At 49.3% G+C, this 20,017-nt stretch overlaps 2 protein-coding genes across 7 annotated transcripts in view; one reads left to right on the top strand and one right to left on the bottom strand.

Moving 5' to 3' along the window:
* Positions 1-541: 541 nt before the first annotated feature.
* ABCG8 (ATP binding cassette subfamily G member 8) lies at positions 542-18,201 on the bottom strand. The gene is made up of 13 exons (XM_006930071.4): positions 18,045-18,201; positions 12,567-12,668; positions 11,220-11,370; positions 8,723-8,961; positions 8,070-8,202; positions 7,699-7,968; positions 5,139-5,301; positions 4,966-5,049; positions 3,875-4,074; positions 3,355-3,431; positions 2,378-2,645; positions 1,234-1,361; positions 542-1,148 (listed from the first exon to the last, which is right to left on the bottom strand). Exons 1-13 carry the CDS (start codon positions 18,105-18,107, stop codon positions 1,011-1,013), a joined length of 2,016 nt encoding a protein of 671 aa, XP_006930133.3. The 5' UTR covers positions 18,108-18,201; the 3' UTR covers positions 542-1,010.
* The window catches only part of ABCG5 (ATP binding cassette subfamily G member 5), a 42,375-nt gene continuing 30,710 nt past the window's right edge, over positions 8,353-20,017 (top strand). For 2 of the 6 annotated variants that reach the window (XM_045054153.1, XM_023251640.2), the window contains exons 1-2: positions 11,364-12,687; positions 19,321-19,442. Coding sequence is in view for 2 of the 6 variants with exons in the window: in XM_045054156.1 (XP_044910091.1) it covers positions 18,493-18,638; positions 19,321-19,442 (268 nt within the window). In the remaining 4 variants the exon portion in view is untranslated. Of the gene's footprint in view, positions 8,491-11,363; positions 12,688-18,274; positions 18,639-19,320; positions 19,443-20,017 lie in introns of those variants that run through there. The other 4 variants (XM_045054156.1, XM_003983934.6, XM_045054154.1 and 1 more) reach the window with 3 other exon arrangements.

Here is a 20,017-nt window from a genome sequence, read left to right as displayed (position 1 = left end):
ACAATCTGCTCCCCTTGGTGTTCCTGTTTTGGATCAGATGGTCCTCAGTGCCCAGGCAACGAAGCACGTAACCTGGGTGTCATCTATCCCGTACCCTGGCCACTGTGAAAGGTTCAACACTGGTCCTCAGACCCAGCCAGGGCCAGTGAGAGGCAACTCTGAGAGGTCTGGCTGAGTTCACACAGCCTCTACAACCATCTTCATCTTTTAGAGCCTTCTTAGAATTTCCAAGCCTTACAGTGGCTCAGGACTTGCCTTTTGCCCTCCAACTCCTAAAGGCCTCCAAGGCTTTCCAACCCCCACACTGGACTCTACCACATAGTCGCCATGTGACTTTACCTAGCAAACTGAATTTTTGCCTCAGTTTCCTCATCTATAAAATGGGATACCACCCCTCAAAGGGTTGAGAATTCTAGGATACTCCTCCACATAAATGTTTTGAGCTGTCCCTGGTATAGATCAGATGTTCAATAAATCTTTAATTGTTCAGTTTGGCTTTTGGAGCCCATGATCCCACACAAAAAGAATGGCATCTCACCGGTATGTTTTAGGTCATCTTCTGTATTGAGAGTGACTTAACACAGAGTTTGAGGATCCTGGAAGACGAGGCCAAACATTTTGCTAGGCATTGTTATTGATTCCTATGGATCCTACCAGTTCTCACACAGCCTACTCAATTCATTCCTAACTCGCTCCCATCTTGCACTGAGTTGCCTATACAAATACATACGAAAAGGAAATAAATTAGCAACATTGTAGATGTCCCCAAGTATGGTTTTCATTCCCAGAAATTGCAAGCTCTGGCCAGTGATCAGAAATCCCCTTCCACTGTCTTTATTCTACTGCCATCCTGTGGCCAGCCTGTGCCACTGCACATTGAGGGCTGGTGTAGCTGAGCTCCCTGTGCTGTCCTCCTGGTGCCCGGGATGGGGCTCCTTGGGAGGAAGGAAAGGAGTGCAGTTGAAGGGTCTTCTAGAGTCCCCACCAGCAAGCAGCAGTCTGGGCATGAATCACCAGTCTTGACTGGACTTCTGTTTGATGAATCTCAGGGCCACATAGTACAGGATCACAAAGCCACCATTGATGCCAATAAGGATGAGGTAGATGACGTAGAGCGGGTATGAGTTCAGGCCCATGGAGCTGAGGATCTGGGGACACAGACATCAGTAAACCCACTGAGAAGACGTTCAGACGAATGTTATCTTTTTAGAGTCGAAGGCCTCAGCTACTTACTACGTCTCCCCGGATAGGGATGGTGAGGTTGCCGACGGCCATGTGGTAAGTGTGCCCTTTAAACTGAATCTGCATCAGCCCTTCAAAACACCAGCGGAGGAAGGAGACTTTGGAAATCCAAGCGGGCACTGAAAATAGCGAGACTCATGTTATTCACACAGGCTAACCACCTGCTCCCTGGGAAACACTCCTGGAGACGGGGCCCTGGAGGCTCTTACGCAAGGGCAGCAAGGTCCCCGAGGGAGCAGGAGGGCAGGGAGAGGGCAAAAGGGCAAGAGGGGCAGCTTGGGACATGGATTGGGACAGAAGGGCCAAGTGGCTACAGGAGTCGCCACACGTTTGATTGGTAACAATTTGAGAGAGTAACTTATTAAATGTCCCAGCATGTTCTCAGCTCCATGGAGGTACAACTGACATTTCTGAGTCTGTGCCCTGACCCGATGGTGGTATCACAGAGCTAGGAGTAGGAGGAAGGAAAAAACTTGGCCCATCACAGAGCTAGGAGTAGGAGGAAGGAAAAAACTTGGCCCGAATGGTCAGGAAAGGCCTGGCAGAAGAGAGCAGCTGTGGAAATGGGGGAATGGCGCCCTACAGAGAAGAGCCTCACAGGCTCAGATGTGAGTGCATGGAGGGTGTTGGGGACTTCAGAAGAGCTAGGTGGAGGCAGTGGAGAGTCAGCAGCCCTAACTAGAGGACTCAAGCAAAGCAGCAACATGGATTTCCGCCTTACAAAAAGCCCTTTCCATGGGCAAGGGTCGAGAGGGATGTGGAAGGATCAGGGTCACAGAGACCATAGCTGTGGTCTGACACCAGACAGTAAGGCCAGGGCTGGGGGAGATCAGGCAAGGCGACATCTGAGAGAGATGTGGGAGGCAGAATTGACCTGACTCCCAGGTGAATGTGGAGAGTGAGAGTCAAGGGTGGCCTCCAAGTGTCAGCTGAGGGATACGAGAAGGTGCCATCTGCACCCTCTCATGGAGACATTCCTTTGACACGCAGGACAGTTGGCAAGGACACCTGCTCCCAGAAAAACTAGGCTTTAAGTGGATCTAAGTGATGAGTCCTCATCCCCAAGTGAATACAGGCTTCATCCAACCCCGGAAGGCCTCAAAAAGCTTGACCAGGGGAGGGGAGCACGCCTTACCTATCCACAGGTTATCCAAGCTTATCATGAAGCCCCCGGTGAGGTAGAAGGAGTTGTAGAGAGCATTCCCAAAGAAGGAGGATGTATGAAATGTGGGGAGCAGGGCAGCGGCACCCAGGGCCATGATCCTGCAGCAGAAGACCACCAGCCACACCAGCAGGAAGTGCAGTAGAAAGGGCTCCAGGCCCGGGCGCAGGTTAGCCAGCCAGTAGATGGGCATCCCATAGATTGTGATGTAGACACAGTGCTCTGGAAGCTCCCCTAAGATCTGCAAAGAATAGCCCTTGCAAGGACGTGGAGCTAATGCCTTCATTGACAATTGTTCTTTAAATGTTTAAAGATAGTGTAACCCTCAAGGATGTCAACCCTCCCTCCTGCTAATAGCCAGACTGCAGCAGGAGGGCCCGTGAGGGGCCCATGGGACCCTGGAACATGAGCTCACTGCTGGTTTCCCACTGCAGATGCCACGTGCTCCATCTGGGAGAGTTCAGAACAGTTTTCCCCGCGGAAGCAGGGGCCTGGTGAAAATGGCAGTTGTGTATCTATTCTCCTGTTTCAAAGTCCCCACCCTGCCTGCCCAGACCAAATAGCTGTGGGGCTTTGAGACAGCCGCATAACATCTCTGAGCCTCCACTTCCTGGAAATAAGTACAGTAACACCTGCTGACCTGCTTCCTGGCGATGCGGGGAGACTGGAGAGGTAAAGTATGCTGGATGTTTCCCATCTTTTCTTTTCTTTTTTCAGATTTCTGCTGACCAGGAAAGTGTCACTCTTGGTCTACAGTCCTGGTCTTCGGGTAAATGTTTAAAAAATAGCAAGTCTCTGTAACCCCCTAGGGAACGTGACAGCAGCAACCATAGATGATGCATGGCCCCTGGTTCAGCAAAATACTACTCTGGAGCTTCTGTACAATGCAGTGTAGCTTTCTCTGTCCCTGCCCCCCACCTGGTAACTTGCTCTCAGCCCTGACCAGTCACCTTGGTAAAGAAATATGGACCAGCAGTGTACAGCCCGTCTTCTAGTTCATAGTAAAGCATTGCCCTCTCTGAGTGACCTAAAAAGGGGGAGAAAAGGAGAATGAAAAAGTGACATTAATTTTCAGTGTTTCTGTTTTTGAGTCTCTTTTAGTACAATTGTAAATATTCCTGTGGCCTAAATGTGTCCTATTTTTAAAAAGCAGGCAGAGTTAAACCATCCTAATTTAAGGTGTTTGTAATTCTGTAACTTCTGAACTTCTGTCAAATATAAATCCCGCTATTATAGGAATGTCTAATACTGCTTGGCAATCTGTGTTCATTTGCATACTAATATTAATGTGCGAACCTTAAAAATCATCATCTTCTTTTATTTCACAATCATGGTGAAAACAGTCAGCAAACCCATTCTCCCAGGAGTTTGGAGGAACAGAGGTCGGCCTTGGACCAGCTCAGAGGGGTGACTACCACCGTGTCCTCTGGTTGCTCCGGGTGTGGGTCACAGAGAGCAAGGCACACTCACATTTGGATATGACATCCAGAATCACGTTGAAAGGGATAAGAGCTCCAATCAGGAACAAGAGGGCAGCTGTGTCCATAAAGGAGAGCTTGATGGCCCCATGGCCATAATAGAGGAACCCAATGACCAGGGACATCAGGCAGGCCTCTGCTGCATGGATGAGGAGAGTTGGCAGGTCTCGGAAATCGTTGAAAATCTGACGACTTAAAAAACAAAAGAGGTGCCAAGGGAATAACATACACCAGCCCCGTGACACTAGCAATGTCCTTCCGTCTATGCAGGGATGAAAGCCTCACTTTACTCTCTCATAAAATGGGGGAATAGCAGTACCCAATAGCAGTACCCCCCTCGCAAGGATTCTGAGGCTCAAATGAGATCGTGGATGAAAGCATCTGTCTCACCGTATGTACATAATAAACAATTGTTACTTTACTGTCAGTGTATCAGCCTTGTAATTTTACTTAAACACATTATCTTAAGGAAATAAGTGTGTAAAGATGCACCTACAAGGAAGTTTGTTGCAGTGTTACTTGTCATAGCATAAGCCTGAAAAAAATCTGACCATCAATATACAGTTTGCAGGAAAATGAATTACGGCTAGATTGGAATGCTGAGGAAGACCTAACCGGATGACAGGTACAGGCCTATTCTATGTGCAACAAAAAAACAAAAAAATGGTTACAGAACCATATGCAGAGTATGATCCCACTTATGAATTACAATGCTTGTGTGCATGGGAATATCACCCACCAAACACTTGGGTCTCGTTTACTCTGAGGGCTGGCCTAACAGGAAACCTTCTCCTTCCGCTGAGGTTCTTCTGTATTGTCTGGATTTTTCATAATGATCCTATGTAATTTCTACAATCATTCAGCCAGTAAGAACATTTTGATTTTGTTTAAAGAATAAAAGTAACAGGAGTGTTCTGTATTATACAGAGAGAGCTAGTGCTAGTCTTGACGATTTTGGTTTTTAAGAATTCTACCTTTTGCTTTCTTCTTCAAATTCACTTTAAATAGAAAGGGCTTAATTTGACACAATAAAGAGGTCTGGGGTAGGGGAGGTGGTGGTGGGATGAAATGGCAGATAATTACCGGATCAGCATAGTGAACTGCTGCACAGGTCCAGGCAGCTCAGTGGAAGTCAGGGGCTGGTGAGTGTCCTGGGGGAGGGCCTGGCTGTCAAGAGGCAGAGGGTGTCATGGGACATGGGGGCGGCTGCCTTCTGCAAGGAGCTCTCCACCCAGAGCCGCCCTGGCCTGCCTTACCTCTCCAGGCAAGTGCCCTCACCCAGCTCCTTTGCCTCCGCTCTCCACAGAAAGTCATCGAAGCCACGAACTTTTTCTCGGTACACGGCTGCAAGGGACCAAGCCTTCTCCCTGGTGGCCGCTTCCTGTTCTCTGCTTCGCCTGTCGATGCTAGTCAAGTCCACTGTAAGTAGAGGATGTGGGGCCATGTGTGGCCAGGTCTCTGCACCTGCCCACAGGTGAGGAGCTCACTGCAAGGCCAGCTCACAACACTGGTCAGCCCTTGGAGGTTCTGGGACATGCTCCCCACCCTGTGAGGGTGGACCATGAAGTGATGGGAAAAGCAGAGAGAGGCAGAGAGATACCCAGGGCTGGCCTCCCCCGTGCTGGGCCTAGCCACATCCACTTCAGGGGAAAGCCTGCTTCAGGGAAAAGGCAACAGCACAGGCCCTGTGGGCCCTGGCCTCCATCCCAACACCCAGGCTCATTATGGGGACATCCCTAGGACAGGACAGGACGCAGTGGGCCTTTGGAGCCAAAGGTCATGGCACAGTTATGCCTTGACTCCAGCTCAAGTCATTAAAGCTTGTGACAGGGACTCAGCCTTCCAGGTGTGCCTTCTACCCATGAGGGGAAGGGAGGCTGGCCATAGGACAGCTGGGAAGTCTGGGCACTGGGAAATTCTAGTTCTCACTGTAGATTAGTAATTTGGCTCCCTAAGCAACCTGTCTAGAAGGGGAGAATGTTTTGGCTGGAGGTTGCCAATGTCTGGCCAACTCTAAGCAGAGCTGTCACCGCCCTCCAGGGGAAGGAGCTGGCATGACCAGCTGGAGAACCAGGCTGCTGTGCACCCACCTCTATGTTACTTGTGGGGAGCATCTGGTAGTCCCAGCCACAGCTCTACTCTCATGGGGCTCCTGCGATGTCAGAAAGGCACATCCACCCAGTCACCACTAGGACCCTCCTGAACCCAGCCTCACTGCAGGCTGGAGGGTGGCTCACCTCCCTCCATTTCTCCTCTTAACCTCTGTCTTTTCCTTCCTACCATTTTCATGACATGTCCCATGGCAGGATGATGTCTAGAAGTGGTCTTGTAAAATGCAACATGTCTCCTCGGTGTGCAGGGCTGTAGATCAGAACACCAGATTCTCTGGGTACTGCCAGGCCCTGTACCCCAGATTGGTAGGTGGTAGGCAAGAGCCCCCCACCAAAAGTGATAAAAATATAAAATAAAGAAAAACTTCTGTTCAGGTCTGTTCTAGGCATTTGACTTCTGGTAACCCCGCTCTGGAGTTACTGCATGTTGCTCCCGTGGCCAGGTTGACAGATGCCCTCTGCCCCCTTTATCTGGAAATGGCTAGCCTCAGGATGATACGCTGCCAGGAAGCCAAGCTGGCTCCTGAGCACTGGGAGGGAGGGTGACCTCTATGTGAGTTCACACGCTGTGAGTGCACAGGGCAAGGGCTGGCAGACTGGAGAGAGTCCCCCTGGGGTGGGGAAGAGCACTGGATGCTGACAGGAGGATGTGGGCCCAGGGCCAGGAGTCAAGTTGGGGGCTGGACACACTGGCTGGGAGTCCCAGTTCTGCGTCTTACAAATTCTCTGCCAAAGGTTTAACTCTTCAGACTTCCGTCTTCTCATCTGTATGGATGGAAATGGCCTTGGCCTGACAGGGCTGTGAGAGTCAAAGGGACACCCTCTGTAGCTTGGTGCCTTTGGGCCCAATGTCTGCCCTCAAGGACATGGTCCCTGTTGTCATGGTTATTGGTGAGGCCTTGCTACACTGGGCGATCTTGGGAGGAAGGCTGGGGCTCCAGGTGGCATATTGGACAAGCCACAGCTACTGTCTCCCCACCCCCTCCCCCCAGCCGCCCTGGTAAAGCTGTGTGGCCTGGCCAGCAGCCATGGCACGCCTCAGCATTCAGGGCCCAGGGATCTGCTTTCAGGTCACACACCTGTAAAGGCAACTATCTCTCCAGGAATGAAGGAACTATCTCTCCAGGAACTAGCTCACGCTTTCCCTGAGGGCTATATGATTGAGGGCTCAGGACCCTCAGCAGGAAGGCCTTTCTGGGGGTGACAAAGCAATTTTCAGACCTAGTGCCTCATTGACCAAGACCTCCAAAAGGCCCTGAACTCTCCGGGCCCTGGGGTCCCTCCACCATGCAGTGCTTTCAGGCTCCCTGCCTCTGTGGGGGCACCAGGGCACAGCTTGAAGATTTCCTGGTGGCCTCCTAACCTTAGGTATCCTAAATTTCCCTAAAGAGTCTGAATAAAGACCACAATTCTAGAAAATTGATCCAAACCCTCTTGAATTCTATCCCCCCATCACCCGCTTTGGAACTCACAGGTTTCTTATCATGCACACAAGAGTGGCTATGTCAGAAGCAGGATTTTCTTGGGCCCTTGTTTCTAGTATTTGATACTCGGCAAAGTGACACACATTCTCCAGCCCGCTGGGCCGCCCTGCTCCTATATCCTACTCCCCTGAAACCTCTGAGAGCTTCCCTCCGAAGCTCTCCATCAGGCCCTGGTGGGGCTTCGGGGGGAGGGGGGGTGGGGGCGCTGCTTGGGGGCTCACCATAGAAGTCTGCAGGGTTGCTGTAGCGAGGACACGGGTGGCCGATGGCTGTGAAATACTGCACCATGTGCTGGGCTGCCCCCAAGTAGATGGTGGTGCCGGACGTCATCAGGAGGACCAAATCAAAAAGCCTGAAAATGTCAGACCGAGGCTGGTGGAGGGAGATGAGCACCAACCGGTTGCCTTTGGCCAGGCGGTACAGCGTTTTCACCAGGTTGTGGGCCGTGAAGCTGTCGAGGCCGGAGGTGGGCTCATCCAGAATGAGGATTCCTTCCCAGCGGAGACAGGGGCCCAGTGAGCCGGCAGGACTGTGGCTGGTGGGAGCCAAGCCACGGGGGCGCCTCTGGCCACCCTCCTCCCCGCCCCCGCACCTGGGTTCCACAGGAGCTGCACCGCGATGCTGACTCTGCGCCGCTCGCCCCCAGACACGCCCCGCACGTACGCGTTGCCCACGCGCGTGTGGGCGCACTGGCGCAGGCGCAGCTCCGCAATCACGTCGTCCACCTGCGCGGGAGGACCCAGGTTTAGGCGCGGCGCTGCCGGCCTCGCTCCGGGTTATGTGGGTGCTGTCCTGGAGTAGAAAGCGGCTGCCCACCCTTGCCCCCCGCCCCACCCCCTCCGGGTGGGTTTGCGCTGTAGCCTTCGCTGCCCCATGCAGTGTTTGCTCCCGCATTTTTTCTGCATATCCTGAGTGGCTCTCACGCGCCGAGGGCGGCGCCATGTTGGGAACGTGGCCGCGACCTGGGGACAGGACAGCAGGGCACTCTGCCCACACGGAGGACCGGAAAACAGGTAGACACTCCTCTCACGTTTTGTCCTGTGCGGCGAAGGGACCCGGCCAGGGCGTAGGCGGCTTACAGAAGGATGTGGGGTTTAAAGGCGGACAGAGGGCAGGCTACCGATGGAAGGATGGGGAGCTGGGCTGCTCAGAGTTGACCTGTGACTGGGCCCTGAGGCAGCGGGGGAGGGTCGACAGGGGGAAGGATGTCATGGCTTCTTGGGGTCACCGGGGTCAGGCAGTTACCCTTTTGTCACGCTGGGCCTGGGAGAAGGTTCTGGGCAGGCGTAGCTGGGCAACAAAAGCCAGGGTCTCACGGACGGTTAGGTTGGGGAGCAGGTGGTCGTGCTGGCGCACGTGGGCCACATACTTCCTCACGAGCTGAGGCGTGCTGGGCTGCCCGTTGATCCAGATTTGACCTGACTTAATTTTGCCGCCGTGGCCTCTCCCGGTGATCACGTCCAGCAAAGAGGCTCTCCCACACCCTGCGAAGCCACCAGAGACCTCCTGAGAGCAGAGCTGCGGGGGCTAGCCTGGAAGCCCTGGCTGCCCGCACACTCTTTCAGCCACCCTGGACTTCTCTGTCCTTTCGGAAGTGACCAAGGCCCTAGAGAAAGTGGCACAGCTCTTGGACCCGGATGGGTCAGCATCAGCACCTGGAGCTCCAGGGCTTTCACCTGCAGCTAACTTGAGCACCTTTGGGGAGCTGGAGGTACATTAATGTTGGGGGTTCAAGCCGCTCAACTAGCGGATCCAGGCTCTGAGATGGCAGGGGACTTTGTCAGTATTCACAGGGACACTGGGATTCCCAGTCCAAGTGGGAAGTTCACTTTCCTAAACAGCACTTTAGGAGAGGTGTGGGTGGCCTTTGCTGTGGAGACCGCCTAGTGCAACTGGAGAGACCTTCCATGAATCAGGAGAGAACACCAAAGGCATTCAGTTGGCTGGAATCTCCAATTCCGTAAACTCCTTCATTGGCAAACACTGCTGCCACTACTGCTGATTCTACAGAAGCAACCAAAATGCCTGAGGCTGTTTGGATTTATTATAAATTATGATGAATCTTCATTATTTTATTTGTTAAGCCTCAGGAAGTATAATTGATAAGTTATAAATTTTAAATTTAACTTTATAAGTTTTTATAAAAAAAAGTTTTTATAAAAGTTTATAAATTAACTTTTTAATTTAACTTGTAAGTTATAAGTTTAAAAAAAAAGTTTATTTATTTTGAGAGAGAAGAAGAAAGAGAGCACAGGAGGGACAGTGAGAGAGGGAGAGAGAGAGAGAATCCCAAGCAGGCTGCACGCTAGTGGTGCAGAGCCTGATGTGGGGCTCGAACTCACAAACCATGAGATCATCCCTGACCCAAAACCAAGAGCAGATGCTTAACTGACTGAGCCACCCAGGTGCCCCTAGTTGATAAGTGTTTCTAAGCAATCATTTAAATAATTTCAGTCAAGTAAACCTGAAGCTAAACAACACTGAACCTAGAGTCAAGAGTCCTGGAGACTGCTCAGCCTCTCCAAACTTCACTTGCCTCAGGGATGCTAACAGCTGCAGGGTCATGTGTAGCGAGTATTAATTGTGGGGACTCTTAGGCTTTATGGAAGTGCCTTGGAAGGCCCGTGTATCTCCCAGATTCTCAGTTCATGAAGAAAAGCAAATATAACAGGAAAAGCCACCAGGAGTTACAAACAAAAACAAAATTGGCTTCTGAAGTGTATGTTTTCTTTTTTAGGTAAGAATTGCAGAGGCAGAGCCAAAAGTGGGCAGGACTTGACCTCTGGTGTTATTTCAGTTACAAAGTGCATTGACATACATTATCTTGTTTGATCTTTGATTAGACAATAAACAGAATTTTCTTATCGGAAGACTAAAAAATTGGAGATGTTCAAAAGTTCAGTAATCTTTACTTCTGGAAATGATTAATTAAAAAGAATAAAGTGTTCTGTCTAACACCATCTAAAAGAGAAACACCTTGATATGAGAATCAGAAGACCAAAGTTCTAGTTCCAGCTCTGCATTAAATGTATGCCCTTAGGTGAATCACTCACTTTGTCTAGACTTTAGTCTCCCCCTCTGTTAAATGAAGGTGTTCATATGTTGGGGCGGGGGACAGGAGGACACTCTAGAAATATTGAGGACCAGATAACTTAAAAACCCTCCATTAAAGAGGCTTCCAGACTGGTAAGGAGAAAGAAATAATACAGTGGAGAGAGTGAACACCATTCTCCAAGACCCCTTTCAGCTTTAGCATTGTATAATTTTAAGTTTGGCTTGCAGAATCACTCTGAGGCACTCCAAGATTTTGGATCTTTGCAGATGGTTGAAGGCTGCACTAAGACTTGGAGGGACTCTCAAAGAAATGGGAGCTGTGGTGGGTGCTGTGCCTACCAGGTTGTGGGAGAAGAGTGAATGAATGCCCCTGGCATGGAAGAGTCCCCTGAAAAGAACATTCAATTCTGAAGATCTTAGAAAGGTTTTTGCTCTGGATGTAGCTTCAAGAGGCACACTCATGATTCATAATGATGGCAGCTATCTGACAGCTAGTAAATGGAGGGACTTGAACTGGGATTTGAACCCAGGTCCACCTGACCCAGAACCTGTGCTTCTCACCCACTCTGCTGTGGTTATTCTACTAGTCAGCAAAGAATTCTGTGAGAAGCATCCATCTGTCTGAGGGACCATTCTGCATTCCAGAAGAGACAGAACCCATTGCCTCATTGTTTGCCCTTAATGGTACCTGAGCTCCCTATGATGGCCAGCATCTGCCCACTCCTCACTTTGAAGCTCAGATTTTGGATGCCCAGCTCACAAGAATCCTTGTGAGATGCCCAAGGCATCTTGAACTGAGCCAGCTTCTCAAACCAGGGCACCTGGGAGTCCATGTCCACCTGTGGGGAGATATTGCAAGGTTCTTCAGAGGGCTGAATAGAGGGTTTCAGCAACTTCTGTTCAACTGTACAGAAGACATCCTCCTGCTGTTGCACGAAAGGCCTAAGGGGCCCCCACCTACCATGCTGAGAACCTGAAGCTGCCATTTCCAAATCTGAAGTTAAGACATGGGAAGCATGTGTAATAGCAGAATGGAAATGAAAACATAAAGCAAAACAATGTCTTCAGTTCTTCAGTTAATGATAATTTACTAATGATTTGTTAAATGTTTATTACGTGCAAGGCATTGTGTAAATCTCTTTCTATTTATTATCTCATTCAGTCCTCCTTGCAGACCTATAACATAGGTACCATTATAATCGCTGTTTTACAGGTGAGGCTCAGAGCAGTTACTTGTTCAAGGTCGCACAGCTAACAAGTGGCAGAACAGAAAATGCTTATGGTGAGGCTCATTAGCTTGTCCTAATTCACATTCACAGGAAGCCAGAGTTGGGCTCTGAAGTTTACCATTCTGCCCCCCCAGCGTATTCCATCTGAACTGCCAGGGGTCTACCCCCAAGGAGGTCTGGTAAATGGGGTCTTGAATCTGACCAGGGGGTCCTTCAGAGCCTCTGAAAGGCCAGGAGTCCTTGCACTTTGGATATTTTATTAGCTCCAGGGACAGTGTACTTTGCAAGCAAACAAATAACAAAACACGAAGCTGGTGAAACCTGAAAGTCTATAGTTTAGTGAAACCTGAAAGTCTATAGTTTAGTGAAACCTGAAAGTCTGTAGTTTAGCGAAGAGTGTCACGGCATTGTTAATTTCTTGGTTTTCATTATTTTGCTCTGGGTATGCAAGATGTTAACATCAGGGGAAGTTGGGCGAAGGTTACATGGAAACTCTGAACTATTTTTGTAACTTTCCCAAAAGTCTAAACTTCAAAATCTGAAGTTAAAGTTGGAGAGATTTGTTTTTTCCCCAACAGGGTCACATAATTTCTTTATGTTTTAACAGAGGTCTTGTTCTCTAATGCCTCTCAACTTCCAGCTACAGTATGTATAGCTGAAGGAAGTCTTGTGGTACTTTCACCCAACATCTGAGGCATCAACTTGGCAGAGGGCCCTCAGGATGGGCTCACCCTTACCTTCCACTTGGGGAATCATTTGGCCTTCCCTGCCCACTCCTCCCACCTTGTCCTCAGGTATGCCTCTACCTGGTAGCTGAGATCCTGGACCTCCAAGGTGTTGGACTGGCCACTGTAGGTAAAGTATAGGCTGTTGTCATTTTCAGAGGAGAACAAGCTGTCCTGGAGGCCCTGCTGAGAAACATGACAGGTGAGGGGCTTCTTCAAAAGCCACTTAGGACTTAGGAGAAAACAGGGAGGAGACCCAAGAGGTGAGAGCTAGCAGCAGCTAGTGTGGTTGAGATCCTGAACTGGCAACATGGGTTTAGGCAGATAGAGCCCAAGGGCTCTGAGAAAATAGGAGCATCAGTGAGGGCAATCTTTTTTTCCCTTCAGAGGGAGCTTTGCGGCTTCCCTCTAGCACAGCTCCTGGCTCCAGAGAACCTCAACCCCAAATTGGTGGAGCCCGAACCCAGGCACCCTATGGTGGATGAGACCCAGACTCTGGACTAGAGAGAGCTTTTTGAGCTGCTATGCTTTGGGGGAGACCTTAGCTAGGGCTTGTCCATAACTTTTCTCTTCCCTGCCTCTGACTTACTATTTCCTGATGCCAAAGAGACTTCACATGCCTGGTATGTGAAGGGATACAGCTATCAAAAAACTAGTGCTCAATATTTGGAAGACACAATCCTTAGAAAAGTTGCATCTTATTCTAATGAGGAGTTTTGCATAACAAAGCCATTCAAGATGATTTTGGAAGAAGCACCATTGTTATGTCATCGTCATTGTCAATATCTTGTTGCTGTTGTTGGAGTGATGTTGTATTTGTACATCAAGTAAATCGATGTTTTGTGGTATCGCTGATACCTTTGAATGGTATTAGCTATCAGCATATCTAAATTGCTTCCATTTTATCAATTCAGTCATTTAAATTATTGAGGCTCCCCCAGAAGAAGAACCTGCCTACTAACATTTCCATTTTTATTTTATTTTTTTCATGTTTATTTTATTTATTTTTTTTAATGTTTATTTTTGACAGAGAGACAGAGCATGAGTGGGGGAGGGGCAGAGAGACACAGAATCCGAACGAAGCAGGCTCCAGGCTCTGAGCTGTCAGCACAGAGCCCGACACGGGGCTCGAACTCACAGACTGTGAGATCATGACCTGAGCCGAAGTCAGACACTCAAAGCGACTGAGCCACCCGAGCACCCCTTTAATGTTTATTTTTGAGAGAGCAACAGAGCATGAGTGGGGAAGGGCAGAGAGAGAGGGAGACAGAATCTGAAGCAGGCTTCAGGCTCTGAGCTGTCCTCATAGAGCCTGACGTGGGGCTCAAACTCACGAGCCATGAGATCATGACCTGAGCCAAAGTCAGACACTTAACCAACTGAGCCACCCAGGTGCCCATCGGGTTTCCGCTTTTAAATGCATACAGTTTTTCCTTTTGTTTCTTAGTGCAGGAAAAAGTGTATTTTTTAACAAGTTCCAGTTGACCTCATGATGTTTCCTCCTCAGAGCTGCCATTCACGCACTGATGTGTTCAGTCAAGTAAGCAAGCAAGCATCCAATACTTATTGGGAGCCCACATGATGCTACAAGTTTGGAGTTTGGGATATGACAGTGAAAAAGATGGTCTCTGAGAAACTTAAACTTTTTATTGAGGTAAAATTGGCATATAACATTATGCTAGTGTCAGGTGCACAACACAACAATTTAAGATTTGTGTATACTGCAAAGTCACTACAGTATGTGTAGTTACCATCTGTCATCATGCAAAGAAACTTAGATTAAAAAAATTTTTTTAATGTTTATTTTTGAGAGAGAGACAGAGACAGAATGTGAGCAGGGGAGGGGCAGAGAGGGAGACCCAGAATCCAAAGCAGGCTCCAGGCTTTGAGCTGTCAACACAGAGCCTGATGCAGGGCTCAAACCGACAAACCATGAGATCATGACCTGAGCCAAAGTCAGATGCCCAACCAACTGAGCTACCCAGGTGCCCCAGAAAAGCTTAGATTTTAATGAATGGGACAGGTGGTCAAGATGGAGCAAGACAGGCCAGGTGTAGAGCAGGCTGACCTCAAGCATCCATTCAGGGTATGTTTATACTGTGTACACAATGCCTACATGTGCTTTGTGTGAAAATAAAATGACTTACATTATGTGAAAATAGCCTCCAAAAGTCTCTGTCAAACTTCCCCTGTAGTGGCAGAGGTCAGAAGTCCTTGGAAAGGACCACAGAAATGGAAGATCAATACAGGTGATCATTTATGACAGTAACTATCAGTGAGTAGTCCCCAGAATTGCAGGGCAGTATGAAAACAGCAGACCATGGCTACTTATCTGATGTTAGAATTATTACCATAAATATCCTAAATTATACAGAAGAAACTGGGAAACGTGAATACCTACTTTAGCAGAAGGGCTATCTCTGTGGAATAGAGAGGAATGCAAGAGAGAAGGGTACAGGGAAGAACAAGGGGAGTGAACTTCACAGTTCTTGGTAGTTAAGTTGCAGGTACATAAGAGTTCACTGTTTTTTCATCTGATCTGAACTATCTCAAAGTTTGTTTTTTCCATGTAAGAGAATGAACCTTTGAGTAGTACTCCTACCTAGCCACTCAAGTGCCAATGCCTCCAAGGCAGGAGCTGGCTATGGAGATGGAGGAGGGGTGAAGGTCTGTGCCCTCAGAGATGGAAAGGGAGATCTCTCCTGGGGGAGATCAAGGCCAGCTACAGAAGGTGCTGAATTTCAGGCAGGTCAACCCTGCACCTGACCCTTGCTCACCGCTTCCACCGCTAGCACTCACACTGCCTAGTTTCTCCATTTAATTGTACTAAACTGTCAGAAATTCTGGCAATTACTGAGAGACTCATTGAGCTAACACAAGATGCTTATTTGTTTGGTTATAAAAAGTAAACATCTGCAGGAGGGACATTAAGTCGATTGATATAAGATATGACTCAGCTCAGAAATTGCTTCTGTGAACTAACACCTGGCCAGGTTATATTTCAAGTGGAGGGGCAGCTAAGAAAGGGACATTGGACATTTTGGGCTCTGGAGCAATATGTGCAGGTGACCTAATGCCTGAGTGGGTTCCACTTTCCAGATAAGTGCTTTGGAAAGGTGGAGCATGCTAGGGCCCTGGGGAAAGAGGTGTCACAATAGGAAGACAGATAAAAGGAAGGAAAGAGGTGCTCCCTGTTGCTGGGGGGTGGGCAGTACCCCTCATCTTAGGCTAAGTAGGCTGGGCACAGGCAGCCAGGGACCTCAGCTGCCATCAAGGGACCATGACTTCTGGGTCACCTGTAGTTGGTTAAGCAGCCGACTTTGGCTCAGGTTGTGATCTCCTGGTTTGTGGGTTTGAGCCCTGCCTCCAGCTCTGTGCTGACAACTCAGAACTTGGAGCCTGCTTTGGATTCTGTGTCTCCCTCTCTCTCTGCCCCTCCCTGGCTCGTGCTCTGTTTCTCTTTCTCAAAAATAACGTTAAAAAGAAAAAGGGGGGATTGTGACTTCCTGGAGCTACACATGCAGCACAACTTTCAGAGGAAGAGAATTCGTTTCTGGGTTGGAGACAGCCTCTGCTCCATTTTTAAGTATTTCCTTGACTCCCAGGATGGATTTGTTAGGTTTTGAGGTTTTGACAAATTCTCTGTATTTTTCAAATACTTAAATATCTATTCAGTTGACATCTTAATCAGTATGACTGTCAGAATATCACTTAAATTTCTGACAGGTGACATCCAAAAAAGCAAAAGCAGGTTTATTTGTAGGTAACCTGTTCAGCTCCTGCTGGGCTACATTGTAATTTCTCCTTGTATTAACTTCTGATCAAATGCCTGAGTCAGAAGCACAAATTAGAAGGGAACTTAGGGAGCACAGAGCCCAAGTTCCTTTTTCTAAGATGAGGAATCCATGCCCTTGAGTAGTAGTGATGTGCTGATGACTCAGTGTCTGTGCAAAAACATGCAGGGTTTGTTCTTGGCTGAGGGGATGAGCCTGGGCCTTTATTAAAATGCTCAGACCAGATCTTACACATCTTTGTCCTGAGGACTGAGCCCCTCTAGTCCTCCTCTGGCCACACTCCTGCCCATGGACTGTGGGCCAAGGGCACTTGCCACTCCAGGCACCCCAGGCCCAAGGGGCATTTGTCTGTGGAGAGCGAATGGAATGTGGGTAGGCAGGATGGCGTGACCACATAGGGGTGTGTGAGTCACATGTTGCACTAGGGGTGGGCAGAGAAGGGGGACAGACTGTAGCACAGGGGTGGGCAGAGAAGGGGACAGAGAAGGGAGCCAGAGCCGGCTCCCCTGTGCCACCACATTCTAGCTGCTGCTCCAAAAGGCCCTAGGATTTCTAAACTTACATCTGGCCTTTCAGGTTGTGAGGAAGATATGTCAAAATAGGAAGATAGAAACTTAACAGTTCTTAGCTTGATAACTTTAAAATAACTAGACATAAGATATGTATCCCTCATCCATCCTCTTGTTCTAGGTGCCATATATGTTGGGGGAAGATTATCACTTGGAACCTTGAGTTACAGAATTGGAGAAAAGGAAATTGGAAATGGCAGGCTTTCCCAGATGTTGGATTTGGGCAGTTATTTGCATTCCATGCTGTGGTAGCTGATTTGTCAGCCTTTTAGGCAGAAAATGTCCCCAAAGCCATTACTGACTTTATATACTGTTCAGGCTGTGAGCACTGCAGTCAGCTCCTATGAGGCATTTCTCGGCAGGAGCTGGCCATGTTCCCAGATCAGAGCTGGATATTAGTTATGGCTGCAGGGCAGACTAGGAATGGCCTGGGTTGAAGTCCTATCCTAGCAAGTGAGGACAGACCAAGTGGCCCGTGGCCTTCCCTTTTGGGTGTGGAGTCCGCAGACCTTTCCTGTCTTTCTCTCCCTCCTCCCCACAGCAGGCAAGATGGAAAGGTGGGCTGGGGTGAGGTGGGGTGCTTCCTTTCTGTCTTCCAGTTTAGCCTCCTGCTTCAAATCCCACCCACATCCTTACTTTAGTCAAAGGCCATTTCTCAAGTAAACATTTCTCCATGTAACTTGGGTGGAGAACTTGTACCCCAACCTCTTGGCCCCCTGACTTGCTGTCTGTCCCTTTCACCTCTTTCTGGGGTCTTATATCTGCCTGTTGTGGTCATGTTATTATATTCCCATAAAAGTTGCCTGCCATCATATGTCATCAGTTTACTGCCTCTGAGACTCTGAGCCTGACAGACACACAGATGAAGGAAACACTGCAGAGTCCCCGGTTTGTGTGAACACATCTCTGGAGTCTCATTCAGAAAAAGCTGCATCAGCCCAAGTAACAAACAGGAACATCATTTCCCTGTAGGAGTGTGCCTTAGGGCAGGAAGTGACCTCAGAGGCCCCCCACCCACCCCTGACCCCTGAATCCCTTCCCCTCAGCCCTTTGATACCCAGGAAGTAGAGTTCTGCTGCCATGTTCTCCCTCTGCTTGTGGTCCTGGTGGTGAGTTAAAACAAAGTTCTGGAGAGAGGAAAGAAAGGTCTGATTTGCCCCCACCCCCCATGACTGAGGTGACTGCCCATCACTCACGGAGGCATCCTGGGGAGCAGCCCTGTTCCGCAGCCCTCTGTCTTCTGGGACTGTCTCAGCCATGGGGCCCAGTGGTGTCTGTGCCACTTTGCTGAGGCTTCCTTCACCTTAGCTGCTACCTGACTGTGCCAGTGTTTTCTCTTTCTCAGAGTTGGGCAATCTCTGGCCCTGGTTCACTGTGCCTCCCAGCACTCCTCTCAGGCAGGCCCTCCTACAAACACAGGCTGTGTGTTCTGCCTGCTGCCAAGATAGTGCACATGCTCTGGGTAAAGGTACATCAGATAATGGCATCCGTGGCCAAACCCCAGTCCAGCTACTGCAAAGGTCTGGAGAGGGACTCCAGAGCCCTGTGAGGAACAAGCAGGGCACTGTGCTGCTCACTCCTCTGTTGGGGCTCCCCCAGGAAGGGTCCGGCCACCCAAAAATTCACCTCTTCTGCCTCTTGGCCATGACTGAACTCCCATCTCTGACCTCTGTGGGGTCCTTGGGGCTCCAAGTAAACAGTGGCCCCCAGAGCTCCCCAGAGGAGGTTCCTACAGCTTGTTCAAGGCCTCGACACAGCCTGGGCATTCTCCATGCCTCCTACAGTGTCAGGTAAGGTTGATGCCTCTTCTTCCTGCTGGGAACTTGAGGCTGGGCTTTGTTTTTGTGGTCATGGCCTGAGGTGAGTGGGCCTCTCACCCCCTCTGCTGGCTTTCCTTGCTAATGGGGAGCATACATGGAGGCTTTGGGCTCCCTCAGTGGATCAGGGTGGAGAGAGGAGAGGGGAAGGGCTGTCAGTGGTAAATGAACAATGGTGAATGGCCCCCCCTCTTGCCCATGGCAGGACATGGGAGCTCTAACAGTGAGGCAGCTGTGCTCTGCCATGTGCCCAAGCTTTGGGCCTCTTACCCCTTCCTTTGTGTTCCCCCGTGTACAGCCTGCCCCATGGGGATGGAGAGGGCTTGGGGAATACTTACAACACAAACAGTAATGAAGCCTGGTGAAGGAACACAGGATCAACTAAAGGAATAAACAGTGTCCTGTTTGCTGTCTCCCACCCAGCCAAAGAGAGCTGGTATTCAGAGCAGCTCCTAGGCAGGCGTTTTACACAAATGAGCTTTCTCAATTACTACCTGCCAGCGTCCACAGAGAGGGGCACTGAACCGCAACCACATTTAAGAGAGAGGCACTGAACCCCAACCACATTTAAGAACCTGTCCAGAGACCACTGGGATTAGTGCTGAGGCACAAGGGTTTGGCCCCTTCTGGAACCCACACTTCCTTTCCTTTAAAGTCACCAGGTTGGACCCTGGTGGGACTTTACATCTTGCCGGCAGCAGTGGGACAGGCAGATCCTCAAGGATGTCTCCTTGTACATCGAGAGTGGGCAGATCTTGTGCATCTTAGGGAGCTCAGGTAAGCTTGGGAAGTACTTTAAATGTATGTTCTCAGTGAGCATTCAGAAAAGGCTTTGGCTTGCTTTGAACACATTGGGAAAACAGGTTTAAGTTGTAGCAAGAGGGCCACAAGTTTGGTATTAGAATGAAATCAAATGACATGTCTGACTGAATGGAATCTGGTACTAATGTGACGCCTTTAGAAAGATCCTTGGAAAAGAATAAACTCCTGGGGAGCCTGGGTGGCTCAGTTGGTTAAGTGTCTGAGTTTGGCTCAGGTCATGATCTCAAGGTTCGTGGATTTGAGCCCCACATTGGGCTCTGTGCTGGCAGCGCAGAGCCTGCTTGGGATCCTCTCTCTCTCTTTCTCTCTCTGCCCCTCCCCCACTCACATAGTGTCTGTCTCTCTGTCTCTCTGTCTCTCTCTCAAAATAAATCAACTTAAAAAAAAATAAAGTCCTGCCTAACATATTAGTTAATTCATATTTCAAAGTATGGAAAGCCCCTAACATGGTGCCTGGCATGTAGAAGTACTCAGTAAACACAATTTCCCTGATTTTTATACTGTGCTCAGGGGCAGGAAAAAAATTAAGC

The sequence above is a fragment of the Felis catus genome, chromosome A3 (genome assembly GCF_018350175.1).
Source record: "Felis catus isolate Fca126 chromosome A3, F.catus_Fca126_mat1.0, whole genome shotgun sequence".
Taxonomy (NCBI): Eukaryota; Metazoa; Chordata; class Mammalia; order Carnivora; family Felidae; genus Felis; species Felis catus.
Note: the sequence above shows the minus strand (reverse complement) of the source record. Positions and strands in the feature narration are given on the sequence as shown.

Coding starts and splice junctions, on each gene's coding strand:
- ABCG8 (XM_006930071.4), bottom strand. CDS start 18,107: ATGGCTGAGACAGTCCCAGAAGACAGAGGGCTGCGGAACAGGGCTGCT. Junction 8,962..11,219: donor GGCCATCATAGGGAGCTCAG/GTACCATTAAGG, acceptor GTGGCTTCGCAG/GGTGTGGGAGAGCCTCTTTG. Junction 8,203..8,722: donor AGGCCCAGCGTGACAAAAGG/GTAACTGCCTGA, acceptor CCTCCCGCGCAG/GTGGACGACGTGATTGCGGA.